General features: G+C 39.0%; 1 protein-coding gene across 6 annotated transcripts in view; it reads right to left on the reverse strand.

Moving 5' to 3' along the window:
• The window catches only part of strbp (spermatid perinuclear RNA binding protein), a 139514-nt gene that overhangs the window by 17128 nt on the left and 97511 nt on the right, over positions 1 to 24875 (reverse strand). For all 6 annotated transcript variants that reach the window (XM_052117709.1, XM_052117706.1, XM_052117707.1 and 3 more), the window contains exons 4-12: positions 23065 to 23300; positions 22690 to 22885; positions 17727 to 17871; positions 7852 to 7943; positions 7341 to 7436; positions 6965 to 7076; positions 5168 to 5265; positions 3088 to 3193; positions 2903 to 2986 (exon numbers count right to left, since the gene is read on the reverse strand). In XM_052117709.1, the coding sequence (XP_051973669.1) occupies positions 2903 to 2986; positions 3088 to 3193; positions 5168 to 5265; positions 6965 to 7076; positions 7341 to 7436; positions 7852 to 7943; positions 17727 to 17871; positions 22690 to 22885; positions 23065 to 23300 (1165 nt within the window). The remainder of the gene's footprint in view (positions 1 to 2902; positions 2987 to 3087; positions 3194 to 5167; positions 5266 to 6964; positions 7077 to 7340; positions 7437 to 7851; positions 7944 to 17726; positions 17872 to 22689; positions 22886 to 23064; positions 23301 to 24875) is intronic.

Consider the following 24875-nt stretch of genomic DNA (forward strand, 5'->3'; position numbering starts at 1 on the left):
GAAAGCTGTCTTTAGACACACGGCACATCTTCTAACTTTGTACTATCCTAATCCCACCAGCTGGTTAACTGCTAAATTCAGCTACTTTGAAAGCAATTTATTTGAATCCGGCGGGGAACAGAGGTTGGGGACAGCAGCACGGCTCCAAGAGAAATTAAGAATCAATGGCATTGATTTCCCAACGGTTGCATGCTTTCTGCACGAGAGAAAGAGATGGAAACACAGCAGGAGGGGAAAGAAAGGGAAGGCAAAAAATAAAAGACTACAGCATGATAGATTGAGAGCATTAAGCTGAAGAGCTTGCAAATTAAGAAAGGTAAGGTAAGAGATTGATGGAAAAATACAGCTAAGAAAGTTAAAGATGGGGGGAAAATGGGGCTGGACATATTTTAATCTGTCAAGAAAGAGAACAACAATGCTTTTAAGGCCAGAGAGTAAGAGAAACAGAAAATACAGTGGTGTACAAAAGTCTGAGTCTGCTTGTGAAAATGTTTCGATTTTGCATTCTTTTCTAATTTAATAGATGTTTTTATTCCAATACAAATAATTACAGCTGTCAAAATTAATGTGTTAACGCATGCACATAATTTAAAACATTTAAGAGATTTAATTCCCATTATAATGAATATGCAACCTACATGGGGACAAGTTCAATTATGGCACTTATCCACTGCACGTTACGGTTCGACTCTCCTCAACTCTACTCGCTTTACTTTTCTGAGCTTGCATTTCCACTGCAGTTTAGGTGGGATTATAGGCTGATCGTCATAGTTGCGCCACCTCTGCTGCCGTGACAACATCTTAAACATGACACAAACTGACCAAAACAATAACACGATCGCTAGCTGTTAGCTACTAGCTCATTGTGCTGCATAAAGCAGTTGTTGCATGCTGATTTTACACAAGTGTAACAGTTAAATGTTTTAGAAGCAAGCTTCCAGTAGCTGGTCAAATAAATAAAGTGAAGCTTTCAAGCAGAGTTTAGAGTTAACATAACAAAACGCACCAAAAAAACACATACTGTTGGTAGGTCCAATGGTAGCCGTGTGCGGCCAACAGCTGAGACACTTCATGAGATACTTTTTCGTTTTGCTCATCGCTAACGAGTGGACCGTCTGCACCTCGTTTATTGAACATGGCATGGTTTTGCGCACAGCCATTTATTTTTACACAATTCGAAAGTCGCGTGAACAAATGATACTGCTATCTCTGTTGCTAACTTCAAAACTAGCGGGTTGATGTCACGTGTCAGAAATCTCCCTGACCAATCAGTGATCTGCAGGATTTTTATGTCACATTTAGTATCGACTCAGCTTGCTTGGAACCTGGACCGTGGTACTAAAAAAAGTAGCAGGTACCATCCACAGTGGAAAACCCTAAAAAAGCGAGCAGAGTCGAGTTGAGTCGAGTTGTACCGTGCAGTGGAAAAACCCCATTAGTAAAAATCCCACTTGGACTTTGTGAAATGTTTAATGTTATTTGAATTGGTGCTATTTTAGTGCATTTCTATCTTTATACTGTGGAAGGCTTTGTTTGGAAAATTATAATAAAGCATTATATTGTTAAATATTGTTTTACTTTCTTTACTAAAAAGGAAATACATGAATTTGACATTTCAGCACTTTCAAAATCTGCAATTAATTAAGATGAACTATGAAAAATTATGTGATTAATCGCAATTAAACTTTTGACAGCACTACACAGAGTGAAACTTGCATATTTCAGATTTACTTTGCCATGTTTATTTTCCATCTTTCAAAATTCTAAAACTTACTGTGTATTTTAAAGTTTAAATAAAATAAATACATTTTCAGAATTTCAGTATGTTCTTAGACTTTCGGACCCCATTGTATGTAACCCTGATATAAACAATTTATGCATTGCACAATATCTATTGACAAGGATGTAGATAGATTTCGGTACTGACACTTTTAATAAATGAATAGTTAACCCAAAAATGATCATTCTCATGCAGTCTCAAGCTTGTATGAATATCGTATGATTTTTTTAAGGACACACACGGTCTTTTTGTCCATAAAGTCAATAAGCCGTAAGTCAACATTCAAGCTCCAAAAGGCTATAAAGGCAGCATAAAAGTAATCCATATGAAGAGTGGTTTAATCCAAGTCTTCTGAAGCGAAACAATCACACTACATTCATTCCTTTTTCACCAAAACGCTGCACATCCACCCAGATTTCCTATTCAGGTTCATGCGAGAAGCTGGTTCATGCATGCCCATGCTTCGTGCATGCAGACGTCAGTTCTCGCGTGAACATGTAAGCGTGTGTGTGCTTGAAGGAGATGTGAACGAGCTTCTCTCACTGTATGGACAAAAAGACCTCATGCATCCTTAAAAAAATATCTTTGTTTCTGCAGAAGAAAGAAAGTAATACGAGTTTGAGATGGCATGAAGGTAAGTAAATTATATACACATTTATACTTTTGAGTGAACTATTCCTATAAAAAAAATGTATGTTGGATGATTGATTGGCCTGGTCGATATATCGCCTATAAATAGTATGAATACCTGACTAACATCAATTGATAACCAATTTTCAATGACCAGTGGTGATATCTATAGAGTAGGGTAGCTGACATTATGCTAATAAATAATAAAATTTCATGTAAACAAATGTCATGGACTGAAAAATGAAATGACTTAAATACTTGTTTTGCACAACATTACTCAGTTCACACACAACATTTTTTTATTAGAAAATATTGATTTAGCTACAGTGCTGTTCTGCAGCTGAAACAAGGTGGAACTACCACTACAGTTAATCACTATTCTCAGCTGATGCTAATCATTTCATTTCAATATTAGCCAATTAATCAGCGTGGATGATATTTCGATCTTTTATTATTCAGTACTACTCAAAGTCAGTCACGCATGCATGAGACCTTTTCGCAGGTTGCGTTTCATCTTCTTGATGAGGTCTTTGTCATCCAGCAGACCATCTTCATAAGGTCTCTTTAGCCCAAGACCTGATACAACACAAGAGAACAGGTAATGTCCAGATAAAAACATCTGCACAACAAAGGGGAACACTGGACATCACTTTTAATTAGTAGGCATGCATACTTGCCTTCTTTGTCTGACCAGGGGTATTTCTGTGAGGGTTTACTTGATGGGAGAGGGTCCATTTCTAACACCTTATAGATCTGCCCAAATGCCATGAGCCGCAGATAATGCTGAAATACACAAACACAAAGATTAGATAAGTTAGAAAAGGCATCAAGGTTATCAGGGAGTAAGGACTAAATTATGTGCTTCTGAAAAAATGTGAATTTTGTAGAATAATATGTAGTTACACAATAAATACATTGTATTGTATGTATTTTAATGTTAGTACATTGTAGTTAAAGACACATAATATAAAGCGGGATCAAATAATGTGCAGAAACACACACGTAAGTCGCCCTTATCTTCCTTTTAGATAAAGCAATAAGTGGCTGGCTTGAGCCCATAGCTGTAATATAAAGTGTCTTGCAACAGGCATGATCAACTGTATGTGTGGAACATCAGGCACTGGAAGAACACTTTGAATGAATCACCACCTTCAGAGGAATTATACGGTGCAGAATACCACACAAATAACTCATGCTGCAACTCTCACCAACAACTCAATGAAACATATTAACAAGGCTGTTAGCTTTAGCTATAGCCCATTAGGAGACCCCATCAAGATCAATACAAGAGGTAGTACTGGGAAAGATGTTTGAGCACATATCGGATACACAACAAGTTTTATTTATAGTATTAAGAAAATCTGTGATTCATCTCTTAACAGCTAAAAGATGGAATTGACAGTGTTGTATTTCCCAATGAACAAGCACTTTGTAAGGACAGAGGTCTTAATCACAACAAAACAGATCGAATGTTTAAAATTCTATATAAGGCAAGATTAAAGTGATATTTTAGGGATAATCTACAGTCAGCGGCTCATTAACGTAAAATAATCTCAGACAGGATAATCATGGGCTCTGACACGGAGCAGATAACCTCTGATTATCCCGCTTATTACATGACTACTTGCCAAATAAATAATTAAATGAACATAACGATCTGAAATGAAGTTAAGTTGATTTCATTAGAATATGAAAGTTAACTTGAATTATTTTTAATATTGAAAGTTGGAGCATTTAAACAGTTTTAAACATCATGCCACACACACACACACACACGTTGTCGTAGCTATCATTATGATGACTCTCCATAGACATAATGATTTTATACTGTTCGAACTATAGATTATATCCCCTAAACCTAACACTCTCAAAAACAATTCTGCATTTTTACATTTTCCAAAAAACACAAGTTAGTATGTTTTTAAGCCATTTAAATTATGGGACACTAGAAATGTCCTCATAAACCACACTTATAGCATAATACCCTTGTAATTACCAGTTTATAACATATAAAAAGCCCTAGTAAACCACTTAAACCTGCACACACACACACACAGACAAACACATACACACAAACACGCCCACACACACACAGACACACACAAAGCCACACACATACACACATACACACAAACACGCCAGCCCGCCCACCCACACACACACACACACACACACACACACACACACACACACACACACACACACACACACACACACACACACACACACACACACACATACACACAAACACACACACACACACAGGCACACACATACACACAAACACGCCCGCCCACCCACACACACACACCCACACACACACACACACACTCTCTCTCACTCTCTCTGGGGCAGAATGTAAGATCTAATTGATTATTCACAATATATTTGATATATAATAATGATTTTGATTCTTCTTTCCCAAGTCTGTGTCATGAGACTTGTTTTGCGATCTTGTCTCGCGCCTCTGACTTCAATAGCTTCAACTTGAGCTGTGTGTGTGTGCGTAAGATATAGCAGTAATCTAGAGAATACAGATGAGATAAGCAGCATGGGTTCAACACACACACACACACACACACACACACACACACACACACACACACACACACACACCTCTTCTTACTCATTCTCTCTCTCTCTTTCTCTTTCTCTCACACACACACAAACACACACATCCTCTCTCTCTCTCTCTCTCTCTCTCTCTCTCTGGCTGTCACATGCATTTCACACACATGACTTAAGTTCTGGTCATACCTGTGCTTTGTATGTGATGGCCTCTGCCTCCTCATCTGTCATGGCTGACAGTGTGTTAGTGGGCTCCTTCTCACAGGGATCATGCAGGCCTGGTCCACCTAAGAGGGAATGGAAGACATCCGTTCTACATTCAGGAAATACAGTGGATTACATTTATCTAACATCTTAAAAGGTAGAGTTCAACTATACTCACCCTTGTGTCATTTTAAACCTGTATGTTATTTATTATTTTTTTTAAATGAAACACAAAAGGAGAATTTGGCTCTGAAAATGACTACAAAAGTCATGCGGACCACAAAAATGGCAAGGCAAACCTAAGCCAATCCATCAAAAGGAGTGATACTTGATTTGAGAGTTGTAGCTGGGGGCAAGATTAAAATGAAGTATCATGCAATGCTATTCTATGGCTTCAGAAGACTTGGAATATAGGATTTTTTTTGTTTTGTTTTTGGAGCTTGCCAGACATGGTCAATATGAACTATTGTTGAAGGAAAAAATAACAACATATGGGTTTGGAATGACATAAAGTTAAAACATTTTTACACAGAAATGTTATAAAACAGGTTAATTAAAGTGAATTAAACACTAAAGTGTATGTTTGGCATTAAGTTATGCCTCGAAGCTACAATAAAAATGGACACAATTTTAAAATATATAAATGTGGGAAGGACTCCTTTCCCATCCAAGTTGATTAAATATTAATACCTGCATCTCATTATTAATGAATTACTGAGAGAGAAAGCAAGCACAAGAGTACAGAGGAATGGACTGGTTATGCCAAGAGCGGATAAATGAGCTTCTATTACTCTGGGCCACAGGAACTAGAGCTGATAGTGACAGTTGTGCTGTCATCAAACTGTACTAGCTGTCAACAGATATGGGTTTTCCAAAGGCCTATTCCCATATCCAGAGAGCAGGGTGGCTGATGGGCGATATAATAACAATAAATGAGCAAATAAGATGTACACAAAATTGCTGAATTTTAAATTTAAATTTGACTTACTTTACCAAATGGGCACAGCTACTTGCAGATAACTTTAAAGTAATCAGATATCGGCCGATATATCGGCTAGGCCTGGCCGATATATCGGTCTAAGATAATACTGAACAATGCATATTCACATATTTAACATGCATATTCAAATATCCAGAACAGCTATATATATATAATAATATAATATATATATTTATTTATATTTATATATATATAAGTTCATGTTCAGTAGTACATAATAATGTACAGTTAACGTAATAGTTTAGTAGACACCTGGCATAGCTGAGAGAAGACAAATAAACAAAATGTATAAAATGTAAATGTATGAAGCTCCAAGATCAAATCTTATTTTCCACTTATTTTCTGGAGTTTTGAAGGTGTTGAAAGAGGTTTTTTTTCTATGTTTTGTCAGCAGAACAATCCAAAACACTTTAAACAACAGTACAGCCCATTTAAGAGACTACTGTACATCTATCCCTCACAGCCTCAAATATTCAAGATGATGCTACTGTGAATAAGGTCTATAACAATATGGGCATCAATATATCATGCATCTCCAATTATCAGTAAATAGCTAAATCTATTATTTGAACTGTTTTGCCTTTGAATCAAAGTTTTTAATGTTGAAAAAACCATGAAACTTGAAAATTAACTTAATAATTCCACTCAGAATGGAATTACACCCTGTCTGAAGCATCTGATGTTCTTCTCTGGACCTTCAGAAACATTTCAGTTTTTCACTGATAAATTGAATTTTCGAAATGAGTTTTTTTTTTATCGCTTCTTTTTGGAGCTATTCATACCTGGCAGCAGTATGCCTGAGGCGAGGCACTCCATGACCCGACGCAGAGCTTCTCCCGCCCCCAGAGGTCTGTTACACGTGGCGATGGCCTTTTCACATATTAACTCCAAAGGCTGAGGACACAAAGAGGCACTTTGAAAGACTGGTTTTCCGTTTATGGATCTATTTGCATGTCACAGATCTAAAGATGTTAAGATGGCCCATGCAGATGGCATTTTTAACAACACAATGGTCACTGTTACCCATTCTACTCCATCCCTAAGATATTCATAATCATAAAACAACTCTATTGGTCAATAGAGTGTACCAGCCTTGATATACAGTAACAGCTATAATGCAAAACACCTGTGTTTGAAGAGGGTCTATCAGATACTCACCCATCCTTTCAGTGGTTCCCACGCCGGGACACTATTACACATGTATCTCAGTATTCGTAAGACGATCACGCACGACTTTAGGCCGTTAACCCTAGCCTGAGGAAACCAGAGGATTAGACCAATGAACCAAAAGCAACAGTCAAATCCAGACTTTAACCACCGAATCTCTGGATCTTTACTCTGCTCTATATGTGTGTGTATGGTACAGTGTGTTACTGGTCCGTGTGTTTGTGCGGATGATGGGGGGGAGGGGAGCGGGGCTTATGTTGGGTGGGGGTGGAAGAAGGGAAGATACAGTCCAGGAAAAGCACTAGACAAATCCTTCATGATAACAAGCAGGTTATGGAAAAACAAAAACAGGCAAAAGTAAACAAAGTCTAACAATTGCTTTTGTAGCCTTACGATACTTAAAATTGGTGATGAGGTGTCGAGCTGGAGGAAATCAAGGAAAAATGGCATGTTGTTTTGGGTCATAAGGCTACAATAACAATGAGAAGAAGTGAGCGCCAACCTGGAACCATTTGGCATGTCGCAGAGAGGCCAACGCCACCAGGCACCTCTGTCTATCCAACAGGTCCGCCGGCTCGCTCGACTCAACGCTCTCTATCGGTGAGAAGAACGGGACAGGAAATCAAATCACACACGCGTAGACACACACACTCACACACATACATACACATGATGGGGCGGGGGCTGTTAAGGCACAGCAGGTGGGAAAGGGAGGAAGCCGATTGGCTTTTGGTGATCCAGTGCATCCAAAAGAGATGAAAGCTTGCATCTCTTTGGCTGGCTGGAAACTAGAGGAGGGATTTGCAAAAGGTGTTAGCATGTGCAAAGTGTCGAGAAATGTTAAGAACGGCCTAGAAACTGATTGAACATGGCTGTTTAATGGGAGTTACACAGTGTCCTAACCAGACACAACATAATAAGCAGCAAGTGATACATTTTCCATGTTCAAGATTAACGGTTCCAAGAGTTTTTGTAATAATCAGCTATGACTGCAACAAGCGACCCCAGATAGTGCAATTTGTCATCCTGGGTAGCTCCACCCACGTGGAATCTCATTGGTCCAAAATTGGTTCTACATAGCTGTATATAAAGAACAACCTTGGGGTTCCGGAAGTAAAAATCCTATTCTTAACGATCACGTATAATGATAACCATTTTTAATTATAATGTTGTATAAACCTTTCCATCAGACTCACCTTGAGCTTTGAGGTTTATAAAGATGGCATATTCTTCTGTAGAATACGCAGGTTAATCCATGTGTTCTGCAGCGATATACTATATACTATATATGATATGCTTTGGGTAAGAAACAGACCTAAAATGAAGTCCTTATTCACAACAAATCTTGACATCTGCAGTCTCCTTGTTGCGTTCACGAGAAAAGCTTGTTTGTGCATCTTCATTAGTAACGCAGAACGCTGTACACAAACCAAACATAGTGTTGTCAGATTCACAGTTTTTTAAGCTCAAGTTGATCTATTTTGAAAATGCATACAAATAAGCAGGAGTTAAACACTTAACAAACGGGTTAAATTTTCTTTGGGATACTTTTAAAATGAACTGCTTTTTAAAGGTTTTAGGGTAAGGTCTTAAACAGTTTAAGCAAAAATGATCGGTACGGGTAGGTTTCTGCTCATTTTCCTAATTTTGGTTTGAATGTAAACACCTTTACATGCATTCTTACTGGCTTATCCATTGTGAGCAAGTGCTGTGCGCATGATTGTTTACTTTTTGATGTCAAAAGCCGAGAATAACCCAATGATTTCAAAACTCATGTAAACATCCATTCCTTGCATTTTTTTTCATTTGTAATAAGCTGATTTTTAGAACTTATAAGCATATTGGTGTGCATGTAAATGTGCTAATTGTCTAGAGAATTGTTTTATATTGTTTCCACTATCGGGTCAATGCGAGCCATGGCTATCAACTGGCCAGTCGGGACCAATAGCCTTGGACCTTGGGCCGCGAGGCCAAAACCGATCTGCATTCCCACCATCGGGCCTATAGCCCCACAGCGCTGCCCCAAAAGCTGCTCTTAATATGCCACTCTGGTGCCAACATCACACACCCTGCCCATTTCACAAGCAAGAGGGAAGCTCAAGCTGAGGTATCAGAATCTGGAAACTAGCTAGCCCTTGAAATGAACATTTTGGTATTTGCTTGGTGGAATCCGAGGCCTGAATCAGCGAAACTCCGCCTTTGACATTGACAACACCTCAATTTGCAGTTGGTCTTCTTTGGTCCAAGGGTAATTGGAGGGCCAAAGGTGCTTGGTCATTGGCCATGAGGAGGCACGATGAAGCCCTAGAGTAGAGGGAACGCAGCTGATCCTGGCATGCACTAGCACGTCCTTATTTGGCCCGATAGTGGAAAAGCGGCTAATGTGATTCATCCCATAGATTGTTGGTTTGGTTCAAGGCTTAAAACTCTTTATTAAAGCATTTTCTGAAATCCCCATAGAGAAAATGAATGGGAAAAATACTTCCGGAACCAAGGCTGATCCAAAAGTAGGCTCATGAAGTTTTGCCCCATTAAGCATCAAATATGTTCTAATTTTGCCACTTTGAACAGTATTTCACTTTCATCAAGGGCAGAAGAAATGCTTAACAATACTGTAGTTACATCATGCTTAGTTAGGTGTTAATGTCAAAAGCAGCCGCACATGCTAACACCTCCAACGAATCAGTGCCAGTTTGTGCTTTGATTGACACTGGAATAATGCAAACATGCAGTGGGTATTGTTATAGACCAGTCACAACAAGAAAGCTCAAACGATCATACACGAACACACTCTCACACGTTTAGATTTTTCAGAACATCTCTTCATCTCTTCTCACCCAAATAACACATGTTTCTAATTCTTTCTTTCATTTGCTCAGTATGTGAAAAGTATTTAATTCAATTATAATGATAACATTGTGTTTCTCTGCAGGTAAACAAACAGATAAATGAAAACAGTGCTGCAGGGTAAATCAAAAGGAAAGGTGTGCTGGTGTACAGGATGTTAATCATAAATGTTTATGTAGAGATTATGTGACAATAAGTGGAACATTATTCTTTCTTTCATAATTCTTCTTTGGATTTTAATCAGAACGGCCCAGCTGAGGCTGGTTAAAGAGGAAGATCTGTCAGAGTGATCGAGGTTTACTCCTCCCTCTAATCAATAACACACACATACTGCAAAACTCTCATCAATCCATCTTTTATTGCCTCACAAACGTCAAATTCCATATTTTCTAAATGAGATGAATGGTTCAGTATATTATTATCTAATGAAGCATATACATGTGGATCTTCTCCTAGGGTGAATTGTGCGAAAAACATGTCTAGGTCACATTTTACTGCAAAATCAAAAGAAAAACAAGATATTTACATTTAGCATTTTGGGACCATTATTTTCATGACAATAAAGCACATTTCCCTGACAAATTCTTCTTTTATAACTGCTTAATTTATAACTGAAATTTACTGTAGATTAATGAGAATCTATTGAGAACGCTCGATGAGTAAACTGAGATTTATTCATTGATAAATTTTTTTTTAATTGTATCCCCTTTTCTCCCAAATTGAAATGCCCAATTCCCACTACTTAGTAGGTCCTCATAGTGGCACGGTTAATGCGAGTGGCGGAGGACAGGTCTCAGTTACCTCCACATCTGAGAAAGTAAATCTGTGCATCTTATCACGTGGCTTGCTGTGCATGACACCGAGGAGACTCACAGCATGTGGAGGCTCATGATACTCTCCGCAATCCAAGCACAACTTACTACATGCCCCGTTGAGAGTGAAAACCCCTGATCGCAACCACGAGGATGTTACCCCATGTGACACTACCATCCCTAGCAACTGGGCCAATTTGGTTGCTTAAGAGACCTGGCTGGAGTCACTCAGCATGCACTGGATTCGAACTCACGACTCCAGGGGTGGTAGTCAGCGTCAGTACTTGCTGAGCTACCCAAGCACTTTATAGTAATCAAAATTTGGATCAGTACATATCAAAATACTTTCACCATGCAATTTTTTTTTAATAGTCCTTAAAATGACTTCATTTTCAAGCAAAATGCAATTTCTAATATCTTATCTTTTTTTTTCACCCCAATTTGGAATGCCCATTCCCAATGCACTCTAAGTCCTCATGGTGGCGTAGTGACTCGCCTCAATCCGGGTGGAGGAGGAATCTCAGTTGCCGCCACGTCTGAGACCGTCAACCCGCGCATCTTATCATGTGGCTGGTTGAGCGCATTACCGCAGAGACATAGCATGTGTGGAGGCTTCACACCATCCACCGCGGCATCCAAGCACAACTCACCACGCACCTCACCAAGAGCAAACCCTATTATAGCGAACACGAGGAGGTTACCCCATGTTACTCTACCCTCCCTAGCAAACGGGCCAATTTGGTTGCTTAGGAGACCTGGCTGGAGTCACTCAGCAGGCCCTGGATTTGAACTTGCGACGTCTATACTCACTGAGTTGCCCAGGCCTCCCATATCTTATCTTTTGATTTTGGGAGCAATATGACCAAGTCAAGTCATATTTTTTGTGATATTCACCCTCTAATATTGCATTGTTTTGTGTGTGTGTGCGTGTGTGTGTGTGTGTGTGTGTGTGTGTGTGTTGATGAGTACTGCCCACTCAAGCTAGTCCTGAGATTAAGCCGTTTCTCATTTGGACAGGGCCAATGACCCCGCCGGGAAATACAAGGTGCTACTGTTGTGATCTACAACCCATTCCTCCATCTATCTCTCTCCCTTCTGTCATCTCTCATCCCTCACTCCAGGGGCAGTGTCCACATCTGACACATCTATTAGATGGATGAGTTGTGTACTGGCACTAGTATTGATTCCTCAACCCGGATACATTATTTCATTTTCTTCCCACCTGCTTCGAACGTTCAACATCAAAGAGGGTGTGAGAGTAAATGAACAAGAAAACGTGTTGTTGCATTTGGAAAAGGGTCAGACTACAATTCTTAATGAAATGTTTTTCATGGCTGATGCTGATAAACTAGAGAGTAGGGTGGCTGATGGTAGTAATATGTGTGATATACAAAACCTTAAATTAAACTAATATTTTATGCAATATTTACTTCACATAATTCACTAAAACTACTTGGAAACAAACTGTGCATTATCCATTGACAGGGAAGGTGACCCAAGGTAGAACTAAAACTTTTCTTTACCGCCACAGCTATGCTGCATATTTTGGCTGCCAGCAGCCATTTTTCACACCCAAATTTAACAGCTACCTTTCACACAAACAGTGAACTAATCGTAAAAATAACGGTCTGATTTTACAGAAAAAGATTCAAACAATTTATAAATATTATTGTATACGTTTACAATTTTATGATAAACAAACATTTTTTTATCCTGTCTTTTAATTTAATTTAATTTGACCAATTGTCACACATTATACATACATTTCTGCATATACATGGTGAAATTATTTATTTTTCACATATCCCAGCTAAGCTGGGGTCAGAGTGCAGGGTCAGCCATGATACGGCCTCCTGGAGCAGATAGGTTCAAGGGCCTTGCTCAAGGGCCCAACAGTGGTGTCTTGGTGGTGTTGGGGCTTGAACCCACGACCTTCTGATCAGTAACCCAGAGCCTTAACCGCTGAGCCACCACTGCCCCTTAAAGCCCCTTACAGGCTTTAAACCCCTTAAAGCCTGTAATTCAGGCTCTGTTTGCTCTATGACCCAGTAAAAAGTCATTTTTGTTTTTGTTTTTTGGCATTCAGCCTATTTTGTGATCCTCACACCTTCTCCACTGTTTCATAGAATATCTCAGCCTGTGAGTAGACTAGAAGCTTAATCTCGATGTCAAGGGAAATCTGAGATTTGTACTATAATTTTGTTGTTTGTAGTCGAGAAAATATTTTGCAGGTGATTTATCATGCTTTTTCTGATGGACTGCATGTTTCGTTCTAATAAGACATAACATTGGATTTTTCATCCGAGCAAGCTCACAGAAAAGCAGAAAATGGCTCTTGTTGTTGCTACTTGGGGGTTTACAGAAGCATTGACCAGAGCAGACATAAGACGCTTGTCCTTGTGTTGCTGAGATCATATTTACCATGATTGTTTTCATAATCATCCCAACTGTAGTGTTATGGCAACTACTTAAATTAAAGATACATCTGCTTCAGCTGCCAAAACAGTCAGTCACAGGTCACGGCACCAAAAACTCCAACTCCAACAAAACGCTTCCATCCTGACTTAACTGATCTGTGTTCCACCCTAAAGTGCCTCTGCATCAGCAATAACAACCCGTAAACTCAATTAGGCTTCGTATAATGCATTCAGATTAATGTCATGACTTAAAAAGCAAGTGGGAGTGAGAGGAGGTGAGTGATGTGAGGACATTGGGGAGAGTGAGTTAACTGACAGATTAAAGGCAGTAAAATAACATACCAACACTAATGGCTCTTACGTACACCTGCTGGCCCTGCCAGAGTCTATCCGTAATGCACTGGCCTGCTCTTAATGTTAAGATGAGAATGTAATATATTTTGTAAGAGAACAAGGCTAGAGGTAGAGCAACAAAGTGCATTTGTGTTTTTAAGAAAACAAAGCAGCAGGTGGGGAAAAAAATCATAGTCAAATGTTTTTGTACATTTTCTAAAGAGAAAATATATATGTGCCTGCAATAATCACCACCCCAAGGCTAATGTGGTTGCCAAAGCGTAGCTATGCGGTTTCTTATGTGCTCTGAATGTTTCTTATGTGTAGGTAGATGTTTGCTAGGGTGTTCTGGGTGTTTCCTACAATTGGTGGTTACTTCTAACCCAAGTCAAAAGAGCCCACAAACAAGGCTGATATTTTGGTGCCTAAATATGGCTCAAACCCCTCCTTCAATGTAAGTAAATGGGATTTTTTGGGTGTTATTTTATTACCTGCCAGGTGAAAAGTTAAATTGTTGGGTGTATCTTCAACTTTAGGTACTTTTAGCACTGCGCACTAATAGAAAGCACTGTAAACTTATTGTTGAAGCATTTTTTGAAAACTTGTTTATTTAATTTGCCTACTGACAAGGTCAAACAGTGTATGTACATGCACCACAGGAGATTTGTAATGTTTGTCATTTCTATCGGGAAGACATGCAAACTTGAGTGAGGTTTAAGATGCCATTTATTTGATAAATGTAAAACAGGAAGTAATGTCTCTCTTTGGCGTAGGCCCCGTCTGGCAGTCCGAGGGAGTTGTACTCGGAACCGTCATATCCTGCCAGAGATAGGAGGCAGGGGCGAGGAGTCTACACCCGTGCAGGACAGGGCTCAACTGGTGGTGGTGGGGTGGTGGAGGTTGGCGTGTTAGCACACTGAAACAGCAATGTGATTGACTTATAAACAATGGCTTACATGCGATTGGCTGGGAATTACCCAGCTAATGGTGTGATGATGAACAGCTGCTAGTCTTCCCGCTAGAACTACACTGCGCTTACATTTTTATTGAGAGTACTGAGAAATCCGACCACGGTGTCATTTCCAGCACATCTCAAATTCTTCTTTTTTTTTTTTTTTGTGTTTATTAGAATTTGTTGGTGAAAAGGAAGCTGATGGAAATCATATTTGTAATGTTTTTTAAAAATAAAAATGTCCCGACTGCTTTGTCTAAGGCTAATTTCATAGCTAACATTTTATACATCCTAAATACACACAATTAAAATAATATTTTCACACTTTTAGCATAAACTGACAAAATTACAGCTTGAATGGTAATATTCTACTCACAAGCGATATTGAATATATACCTTGAATTTTCTTTGTTTTTATCAAACATAATTTGTCTCATATTTGCTGTTTGGTTAACAAGTACACTAACTACACTATTACTAGTACACTATACTAAATATATATTTGATTAGTTGTGGGCCCATTGTTATTATTGAGGCAATTATAGAAATCATTGTTGCGCAATAAATATTAAAATAGCTTATATTTATTCCACTTTTTGTTTAGATCAGTGGTTCCCAAACTTTTTAAACTGTGGCACCCCTTAATAGTGTTTTTCCCTCACAGCACCCCAACCACAGAAAAATTAATTAATAAACAAATATGCTATTGAAAACACTCTTTATTTAAAAAGTTTAATGCTAATATTAAAACGTGTCTAAGTGTTTAAATATACATTGATTCAAGCTTTAAAAAATAATTATTAAATAGCTAATAATAAAATATTGCAGAGAAAATATTCTATAGGTTTTTAAGTAACATCAGGAATTTAACATTAATAAATCGTAAAATAAAAACATTGAAAAGTAATCAAATGCAAAATAAAAGTACAAAAATTATAGACATAATCTTTACTGTGTGATTATTAGCCAACACTGATAAGCCAAAACATTATGACCATCTGCCTAATATGCTGTTGGTCCACCGCGTGCCGCCAAAACGGCACCGATCAGCCGAGGCATGGACTCTGCATGACCCCTGAAGACATTAGCAGCAGATCCTTCGAGTTCTGTAAGTTGCGAGGTGGAGCTGCCATGGATCGGACTTGTTGGTTCAGCACATCCCATAGATGCTATATCGGATTGAGATCTGGGGAATTTGGAGGCCAGGGCAACACCTTGAACTCTTCATCATGTTCCCCAAACCATTCCCGAACAATGTGTGCCATATGGCAGGGTGCAATACCCTGCTGAAAGAGGCCACTGCCATCAGGGAATTCCATTGCCATGTAGGGGTGTACCTGGTCTGTAACTATGTTTAGGTAGGTGGCATGTGTCCAGCTGACATCCACATGAACGGCCGGACCCAAGATTTCCCAGCAGAACATTGCCCAGAGCATCACACTCCCTCCACCGGCTTCTCGTCTTCCCATAGTGCATCCTTGTGCCATCACTTCTCCAGGTAAACGACACACATGTACACGGCCGTCCACGTGATGACGACCTTCTTCCACTGCTCCAAGGTCCATTTCTGACACGTGTGTTCCTATTGTAGGGTCTTTCGATGGTGTACAGGGGTCATCATGGGCACTCAGACCAGTTTGCAGCTACGCCGACCCATACACAGAAGGGTGCAATGCTCTGTGTGTTGTGACACATTCCTCCTGTAACCATCATTAAAACTTGTGCCACAGTAGACCTTCTGATGGTTTGGACCAGACGGGATAGCCTACGTTGCACTCGCACATCGATGAGCCTTGGGTGCCAAACACCCTGTTGCCAGTTTGTGATTTGTCCCTCCTCAGACCACTGTCAGTAGGTACTACTGCTGACCAGTATCACACCAAAAGCCTTGCCATTTCAGAGATGCTCTGACTCAGTTGTCTGGCCATAACAATTTGGCCCTTGTCAAAGTCCCTCAGGTCTTTACTCCAGCCCATTTCTCATACATTCAACACGATGACTACGAGAACTGATTGTTTTCTTACCATCTAATCTACCTTGGCATGTGGCCTTGTTAGGAAATGATCAATGTTATTCGCTTCACATGTGAGTGGTCATAATGTTCTGGCTCATCGGTGTACATTAATAATGATTCAATGCAGTCAGACTCTGACTGAAGCAGACCAGTTATCCAGCCAATGACAGTGAGTCCTTTTCTCCTTTTCTTGTCAATATTGTTGTTTCGTAAATATTAATGATGGGCTTATAACAATCTCGGATACTCATGAGTGCTCGTGAGTGTTTGAAAGCAGCCAGCAGTAGTCAAACAGCACGCGGGTACCCCAGGGTTTAGAACCACTGATTTAGATGATCAGATTTAAACATGTAATAATTAAGATTTTCATTATTGAATAACCTTCAATATTGAAAGTCTGTGTCTGGGACAAGGCAATAAGAATCTGTACATAAAAGGCATCTGATACATACATTTGAAAAATAAATGATGAAGGCATGGTAAAAAAAAGGTGTTTAAGTTTTAATATAATATTTATATATCAAAAAGTTAGTTAAAAGATAGAATTTATATTTAATCTCCCTCTTCTCATCCTCCTCCAGCTCACTCTTTCTTTTCCAGCACCTCCTGAGAGTGACCCCCCGGTCAAGAGTCTGACAGCATGCAGACCACTCAACCTGCTGCTGAATCAGCTCTGTGTGTGTGTGTGTGTGTGTGTGTGTGTGTGTCTTTTGAATATGAGATAAGCCCAGTGGTGTATGTATGTCTCTGAAAGAGGTCTGGATGCAGAATAAAGAAGAATACATTAAGACTCTTTCTTCTAATGGAACATCACTACCAATGAAAACACACACACACACACACACACACACACACACACACACACACACACACACAATTCATTCATCTCTCACCTCCTTTTATGTCTTATGAAAATGAATGTCTGAATAAATGTAACAAAGCACAAAAGTGTGTCCACAGTCTGAGGTCACAGGGGTCACATGCAGGCACAAAAGCACAAACCTTGCTCTTCTATTTCGCCATCGTCTCTTAACTCTGGGGAGGTGAGTGTGACCTTCAGCACGAGTTTGGGTTCTGTCGTAGTGCACACTAGGATGGCGGCCTTGGGAATACAGCTTTGCACCTCATACTTCTCCTCTGTCAGCTTCTGTAGGGGTCAAAGGTTAAAGGTAAAAAATAAGCAGAACCATAAGCAGAATAATCCTTTCCTTAGCTTGTGTGTTGCGTCTGGTAACAAAAACATCAGATTTTTTATGTCATTGACATCAAACCCAGTACAACACATTTAAAGGCACTATATTCGATATGTAAAAGAACAGATATGATTTTAAGAGCTAAAAGGAAGATTTTTAGCAAATAACTACTCCCCCCCACCCCCACATAAGGATATCGTGTGGCTTCAGAAGACTTAAACAAGTGATATAGACTTCTTTTACTTTACCTGGTCAGTGACACTGTCACAATTATTTACAAACCATGTTATTGGTGAAAATAAGAGTGTAAACGCTTGCTTTAACATTTAATGTATTCTGGTTTGATGTTGAGGTGCTAAGTGTTATCTAGATCTGCAATCCAACCAATTAATTCCAGCCGCACATTTCCAATCCACCACACTATTTTCATGTAAACCAGGGATCAATTACATCTCCCACCAAAGTGACCTCAGTATGTTTGGATGTGTAATAGAAAAGACTGCAGTTGAGCAGATTTTCTCTCTCACACACAAACAGGGGCGGATGGTATGATCAAAATAGTATATATCATGGTCCAAGTAAGTAAGTATCATTGCATACAACCGTATATACAGTACAGTACATCAACATAGTAAATTCCCTAAAAAAGGTTGGAAGTTAATAGGGGCTCCGGGCAAAAATGCCACCGAAAATCTAAATATGGGGCAAAAAATGCCCCCGCTTTTTATTTTAATTTTTCAGTTTTTTATTATTTACCCTTTAAGCTCGGATGGGCCCCCGAGAAAAATATAAAATTGTCAATATATTAATAATTACAGTCTTGAACAACACAATATAGGTATTGTTTGAAAGCTTAGAATTTAATTTGAATTTGAATTTTGGGTATGCCACTGAAACAGGACATTTTTAAAAACAGCTTAAAGGGTTAACATCTAATATAGCTGTGAATACATACATTGTGAACTTTATTAGAATTTTTGCAGAACATTTTTTGTAGCACGTCGGGCAAATGTTGCAGATGGATCCTCGTACGACTGACCCTTACTTGACTTCTTCGCAATCACAAAATATAACTAAATGTTATCATTTACTTAATAATAATATGAATAAAGTTAATTCACTTGGATATGTTAAATAACCCTAATGTTAAATAAAACTTTACTAATATTTCACCACTTTTACTGTGTGAATTAAAAGTAACCTATAGTTTCCTGTGTGGTGTCAGATTTTTTAAATCATGCTGCATATATGCGTTACAGAATTATAGTGTAGGATGCACATTTCATTGCATGGCATATACTGTCATACAACCAATCCTACACACAACATACATGCTAACCTGCTAGAAAAGAAAAAAAAAGTTGTTCTACCTCAGAGAGAGAGAGAGAGAGAGAGAGAGAGAGAGAGAGAGAGAGAGAGAGAGAGAGAGAGAGAGAGAGAGAGAGAGCAGCCGAGTGCTATTCCATTAAGAGTTGATCAATTGTATGAAGACTTGACCAGCTGGCAGCAGACTCCGCTTTAATGGGATTTCTGTCTGGGGTCTCAGTGTGTGTATATGTGTCTCAGATTAGGTCAGTGGTGCTCACCCCGTCCCCCCGGCTTGTCCTGAGTGTCTAATTAGGGAAGCTAGTAGCTGGGAGTTTTGGCAGATTAATGACACAAGATGCATAGAAATAGACTGGGTCTGGTTTTGATGTTGAACGTTTCTATAGAACACCCACAATGTGTTGTTTGCCTTCATCTAGTTTCAAGGCAAAATAATGAGGATGGTCAGTGAGTGTTTTGGGTCAGTTGATGGAACAACCTGTTTTTTGTAATATTTGTATTTATTTTTTGTACAGAAAATATACAATTTCATGAAAAGTATTTTTCAGCCAAAAATAAAAATACATTTCTAAAAATTAAGTGCAACATTTTTGTGGTAGGCAGGGAAAATTATAGAAAAACTAACCGGGCCTGCAGAAATAAGCCTTATTATTGAAGCTAAAGTCTGCAATTTATGCTAAACCAAACAGAACTGCAAAAATTATCACAGTTTTAAAACAGATTTGAGAATACTCCCTTTTTAATCTTTACTAGTTGAAGAAGATCCCATTGCGTTGAGGCTGCCTCCGCAAAACCGGCTGCAGCTTCGCCAAATATCAATGCTACCGCTTTATATGGCCGTGCACAGGTCATTCATCTTAACTGTCTACATTTTTATTCCCACACACTTGATAGTTTAAATCCCATTCTAGCACACAAGTGTTTCCTCATAGCAGCACTTCAGTCCTCTCTGTCTCTCACTGATTTTTGGGTGGTACTATGGAGTATCTCACAAAACTATTGCAATGCAGATACATCAACCATGCAGGACATTGTAGAGCAGGTGGTCATACAGTACTCTTAAGGAGTGAATGGCCACAAGTGAATAATGATTGCAAGTCCATTTTCTCCTGCATTTCCGTTTGCAGTGCAGAGCCCAATGCTTTCCAGCCAAATAAGCATTAGCAAAAGTTTCCCCTCTACCGGTGCAAGTAAAGCCCACTCTCCAGTGGCCATGGATCTAACTTTTCACAAATTATTTCTTATTCACAGGGTGGTGAAACTTGTGAAAAAGTTTCACCTAAATATGGCAATTTTGTCTTTTCTACAGCAACGCCTGAAATTGTGCCTTCCGCAGAGGTTTCAGCAATAATATCTCCAGCAGGTAAAATTCCCGTTTTAGGTTTAAAATCCTTTCACTGAATTGTACGCAGGTTTACCTCTCGCTTTCTCTATCTAGGTGTCTTTCCAAGACTTCACCCTTACCTATCTAGGAGGCAAATGTGGCAAACTATCCACTTACCACAACTGCGGCATCTTTCGGGTCATGCAACAACTCCCATGACACCAAAAAGCTGCGCAAATGTGCAGTACAGGTGCCGCAACTGCAGCGTTTTTCGGACCATGCCACTAAATCTCCCACAACACAGCAACCATGTTTTCTCTTAGAAAAGTCTAGGGGCACAGGATTGTGTCGAGACACAGATCTTGGGAAGGCTACAAAAATATTCAGATGCATTGAAGGTTTGCAAGAGCACAGTAGCCTCCATAATTCTTAAATTGAAGAAATTTGGAACAACCAGGACTCTTCCTAGAGCTGACCGCTTGGCCAAACTGAGCAATCAAAGGAGAAGGGCCTTGGTAAGAGAGGTGACCAAGAACCCGATGGTCACTCTGGTTGAGCTCCAGAGATCATGTGTGGAGATGGGAGAAACTTGCAGATGGACAACCATCACTGCAACACTCCACCTGGGCTTTATGTCAGAGTGGCCAGACGGAAGCCTTTCAGTGCAAGACATGTAAAAAAGCAACTAAAGGACTCTCAGACAGTGAGAAATAAGATTATTTGGTCTGATGAAACAAAGATTGAATTGTTTGGCCTCAATTCAAAACATCATGTCTGGAGGAAACCAGGCATCGCTCATCACCTGCGCAATACCATCCCGACGGCGAAGCATGGTGGTGGTAGAATCATGCTGTGGGGGTGTTTTTCAGTGGTAGGTACTGGGGGACTGGTCAGGGTTGAAGGAAAGCTAAATGCAGCAAAATACAGCAATATCCTAAATGAAAACCAGGTCCAGAGCATTCAGGACCTCAGACTGGGCTGAAGGTTCACCTTCCAACAGGAAAATTACCCTAAGCACACAGCCAAGACAACACAAGAGTGGCTTTGGGACAACTCTGTGAATGTCCTTGAGTGGCCCAGCCAGAGCCCGGACTTGAACCCAATAGAACATCTCAGGATGTTCCACCAATGGATCCCATCCAACCCAACAGAGCTTGAGAGGATCTGCAGAGAAGAATAGCAGAAAATCCCCAAATCCAGGTGTGCAAAGCTTGTTGCATCATACTTAAAAAGACTTGAGGCTTTAATCACTGCCAAAGGTGCTTCAACTAAGTACTGAGTTAAGGATCTGAATACTTATGTCAATGTGATATTTCAGTTTTTCTTTTTAATAAAATCTGGTTTTTGCTTAGTCATTATGGGGTATGGAGTGTAGATTGATGTGAATTTTTGTTTTGTTTTGTTTTATTTCAGGGCGGCTGTGGCTCAGTTGGTAGAGCGGGTTGGCTACTAATTGCAGGGTTGGTGGTTCAAATCCCGGCCCACATGACTCCACTTGCTGAAGTGTCCTTGGGCAAGACACTGAACCCCAAGTTGCTCCCAATGGCAGGCTAGCACCTTACATAGCAGCTCTGCCGCCATTGGTGTATGAATGTGTGTGTGTGAATGGGTGAATGAGTCAAGTGCTTTGAATATCGTTATGTTTAAAAAGGCGCTATATAATTGCAGACCATTTACCATTTATTTATTTTTTTTTAAAGCAATTTAGCATAAGGCTGCATAATAACAAAATGTGAAAAAACTGAAGGGGTCTGAATAATTTCATATTGCACTGTATATGTTAAATTGTAACAGAAACAGTTGTATGTATCAGAAAATATTGTGATATTCTTTTCTGACCTCTATCCAACATATTAACTCAAAATAACATCCTTTAAGGAGTGCATTACCATTATGCAATGCTTCACTGTTAGGACACAAAGCGAGCAACAAATTACATCCAGAAAAAACAGTGTCCAATCATGTTTGTGTAACTAGATGTCTTTTCATTGGAGCTGCTCTTTAGGGAAAACTAGCTACAGTGTACCGCAGTGCAGAGACTCAATGAGAATAGATGAAGTGTAAATTAAATTACAATGTGGCTTTTTTAGGTAATGTAGAATTTGTGTGTTTGTGCTGTTACCTGTATCTGCAGGGGCAGTTTATCACAGACTATGCTCAGAAGTGTTTCGGTGGGTTTCTCTCTGCACATGAGCACCAGCTCCAGGTCCATGTCGCCTTTAATCAAGAGGCCTTTGGCCACCAGATCGATCCTCATCACGCCACACAAAACCCCTCCACCACCAGCAGCGGGACCACTGCTACAGCTGCTGCCCTCACTGAGAGAACAAAATAGCATTACCACCTCTATAGCACAATTACAAAAGTGCAATATTTATACCCAATCCTGGGAAGTCATATTTTTATTGTTGTTTGTCGGTAATTAGACTTTTGCATTTACCAAAGAACACTTGAGTGATGCTTGCCCAGTATTGTGAAATATGTACAGTTTTCTCACTTTGTGCTGCCTTCTGGTGATTCATCCGCGCTGGTCTCTGTCTCCTCCTCCTGTGTGTTGGATGAATTTGATTGGCTGGCTTGAGCTTGGTCCATCAAATCAGACACATTTTTGAGAGCGCACTCCACTGTGGAGACGAGACTCTGCACCGCCTCAAGCTCCTCAGAGGATGGGTAGATGGTGGAGTGCTTCGCCATGACGTGACGGTCATCGTTCCCGAACGACCGAATGGATCTCTGACAGAGGAAATAGATTCAGAGATTGAAGAACAAGTAGATTCAATGTACAAAGAATAAATGACATAACATTCTGTAGCTGTACATTAGGGCTGGGTAAAAATATTGATTGTCCAATAAAGATCTAGATATCGTTTCTTAAAATCCCAAGATACTCTATGTACAACCCTCTACAATGTGAGTAAATAACTGGAATATGCGTCCAAATTTCATTCTATGCTGCTAAAAATCTCTGTGATCAGCAACTGACTGGTAAATTCTGAGAGTTTACTCGCCAGTGATTGAGTAGTATAGCTGAGAAGTTCAGAACCAAGATCTTTTCACTGTGTGTTGAGGGTAAAAGTTAAGTTTGATGAGTTCCGTGTAATGTGTGTCCAAAAACGAGATCCACAAAATCAGTGTTCTTTTCTTCTGTTTTTGTTTAGTCATAGTTTTAGTCTTTTGACAAAAATGCCCTTTAAAACTTGTCCATGTTTCATCATGTCATATTCATAAATTTTACTTAATTTTAATAAAATGGCATAACATTTTAGTCAACAAAAATATCTATTATTTTACAAAATGTGCAAAATTAAAAAAAAAAGTGGCAAAAGTGTAACAGACCAAATTTCCATAAAATTTCAAACATTTAAAAAAAATTATAAACATTTTCTTAATTTAAACATGTACCAAACATCTCCTGAAATAATAGCATATAATAAATATAATGAAGTATTAGAAACTTTTTAGAAGTCAGTCTGCTGTACTCATATTAATGCTCTAGAGATGTACTAATTTTCCATTTAGCAAGTTTAGGATATTGCATCCTAAAGTGTGGCGTGTTTTTTTTACACAAACTGCGTATTTACAACTCAAGTTACGTGACACAAGTTACAAATATCATGACTAGTGCGTTACTTACTTCATCTGTTAATTTGTTTCATGATCTGTGCAGATCTAAGTTGTTATATTACATATATGTTGTAAATATAGTGATCAATCACATGTCATTAAAAGTGAAGTAATTAACCTGTTTTAAAGTGGTTAATTTTGCCGGCGTTCAGCACGTTCAACTTGCGCAGCTCAAGCGGGGAAATCCCCCAACACATCTGGATTATTGGATTAGATGAACAATATCTAATATCTTCTTCTATAAACAGATGTTTCTCTAGATGTTTCTTCTTTGTTTAAATCATACAGTATTATGTTTTCTCATCATATTTTCATCAAGAGTATGCTTTCATAAAATCATTTAATCATCACCACGATGCTTCGTTTTCATATCGTATTCGTATCATTGACGAAAACAAAAAACCTTTGGTCTTCTAACATTTTTGTCAGTGATTTCATTAATCAGATTGCCACTCATGGATAGCTTCATTTATATGTAGAAATGTTTTCCATCTGAAAGAACTAAATATTAAACTAAACAAATGACAATAAAAAGCAAAGTAATCGCTTCAGTAATCAAAATACTTTTTGAATGTAACAGTATTCTAATTACTAATGATTTAAATTGGAACTGCAGTGAGCTTCCCCTCTCTTCTGGACTATAGTATGATTTTTTTTTAACCAAATTTTCTTGTAAATATACAG

The sequence above is a fragment of the Xyrauchen texanus genome, chromosome 44, assembly GCF_025860055.1.
Source record: "Xyrauchen texanus isolate HMW12.3.18 chromosome 44, RBS_HiC_50CHRs, whole genome shotgun sequence".
NCBI lineage: Eukaryota > Metazoa > Chordata > Actinopteri > Cypriniformes > Catostomidae > Xyrauchen > Xyrauchen texanus.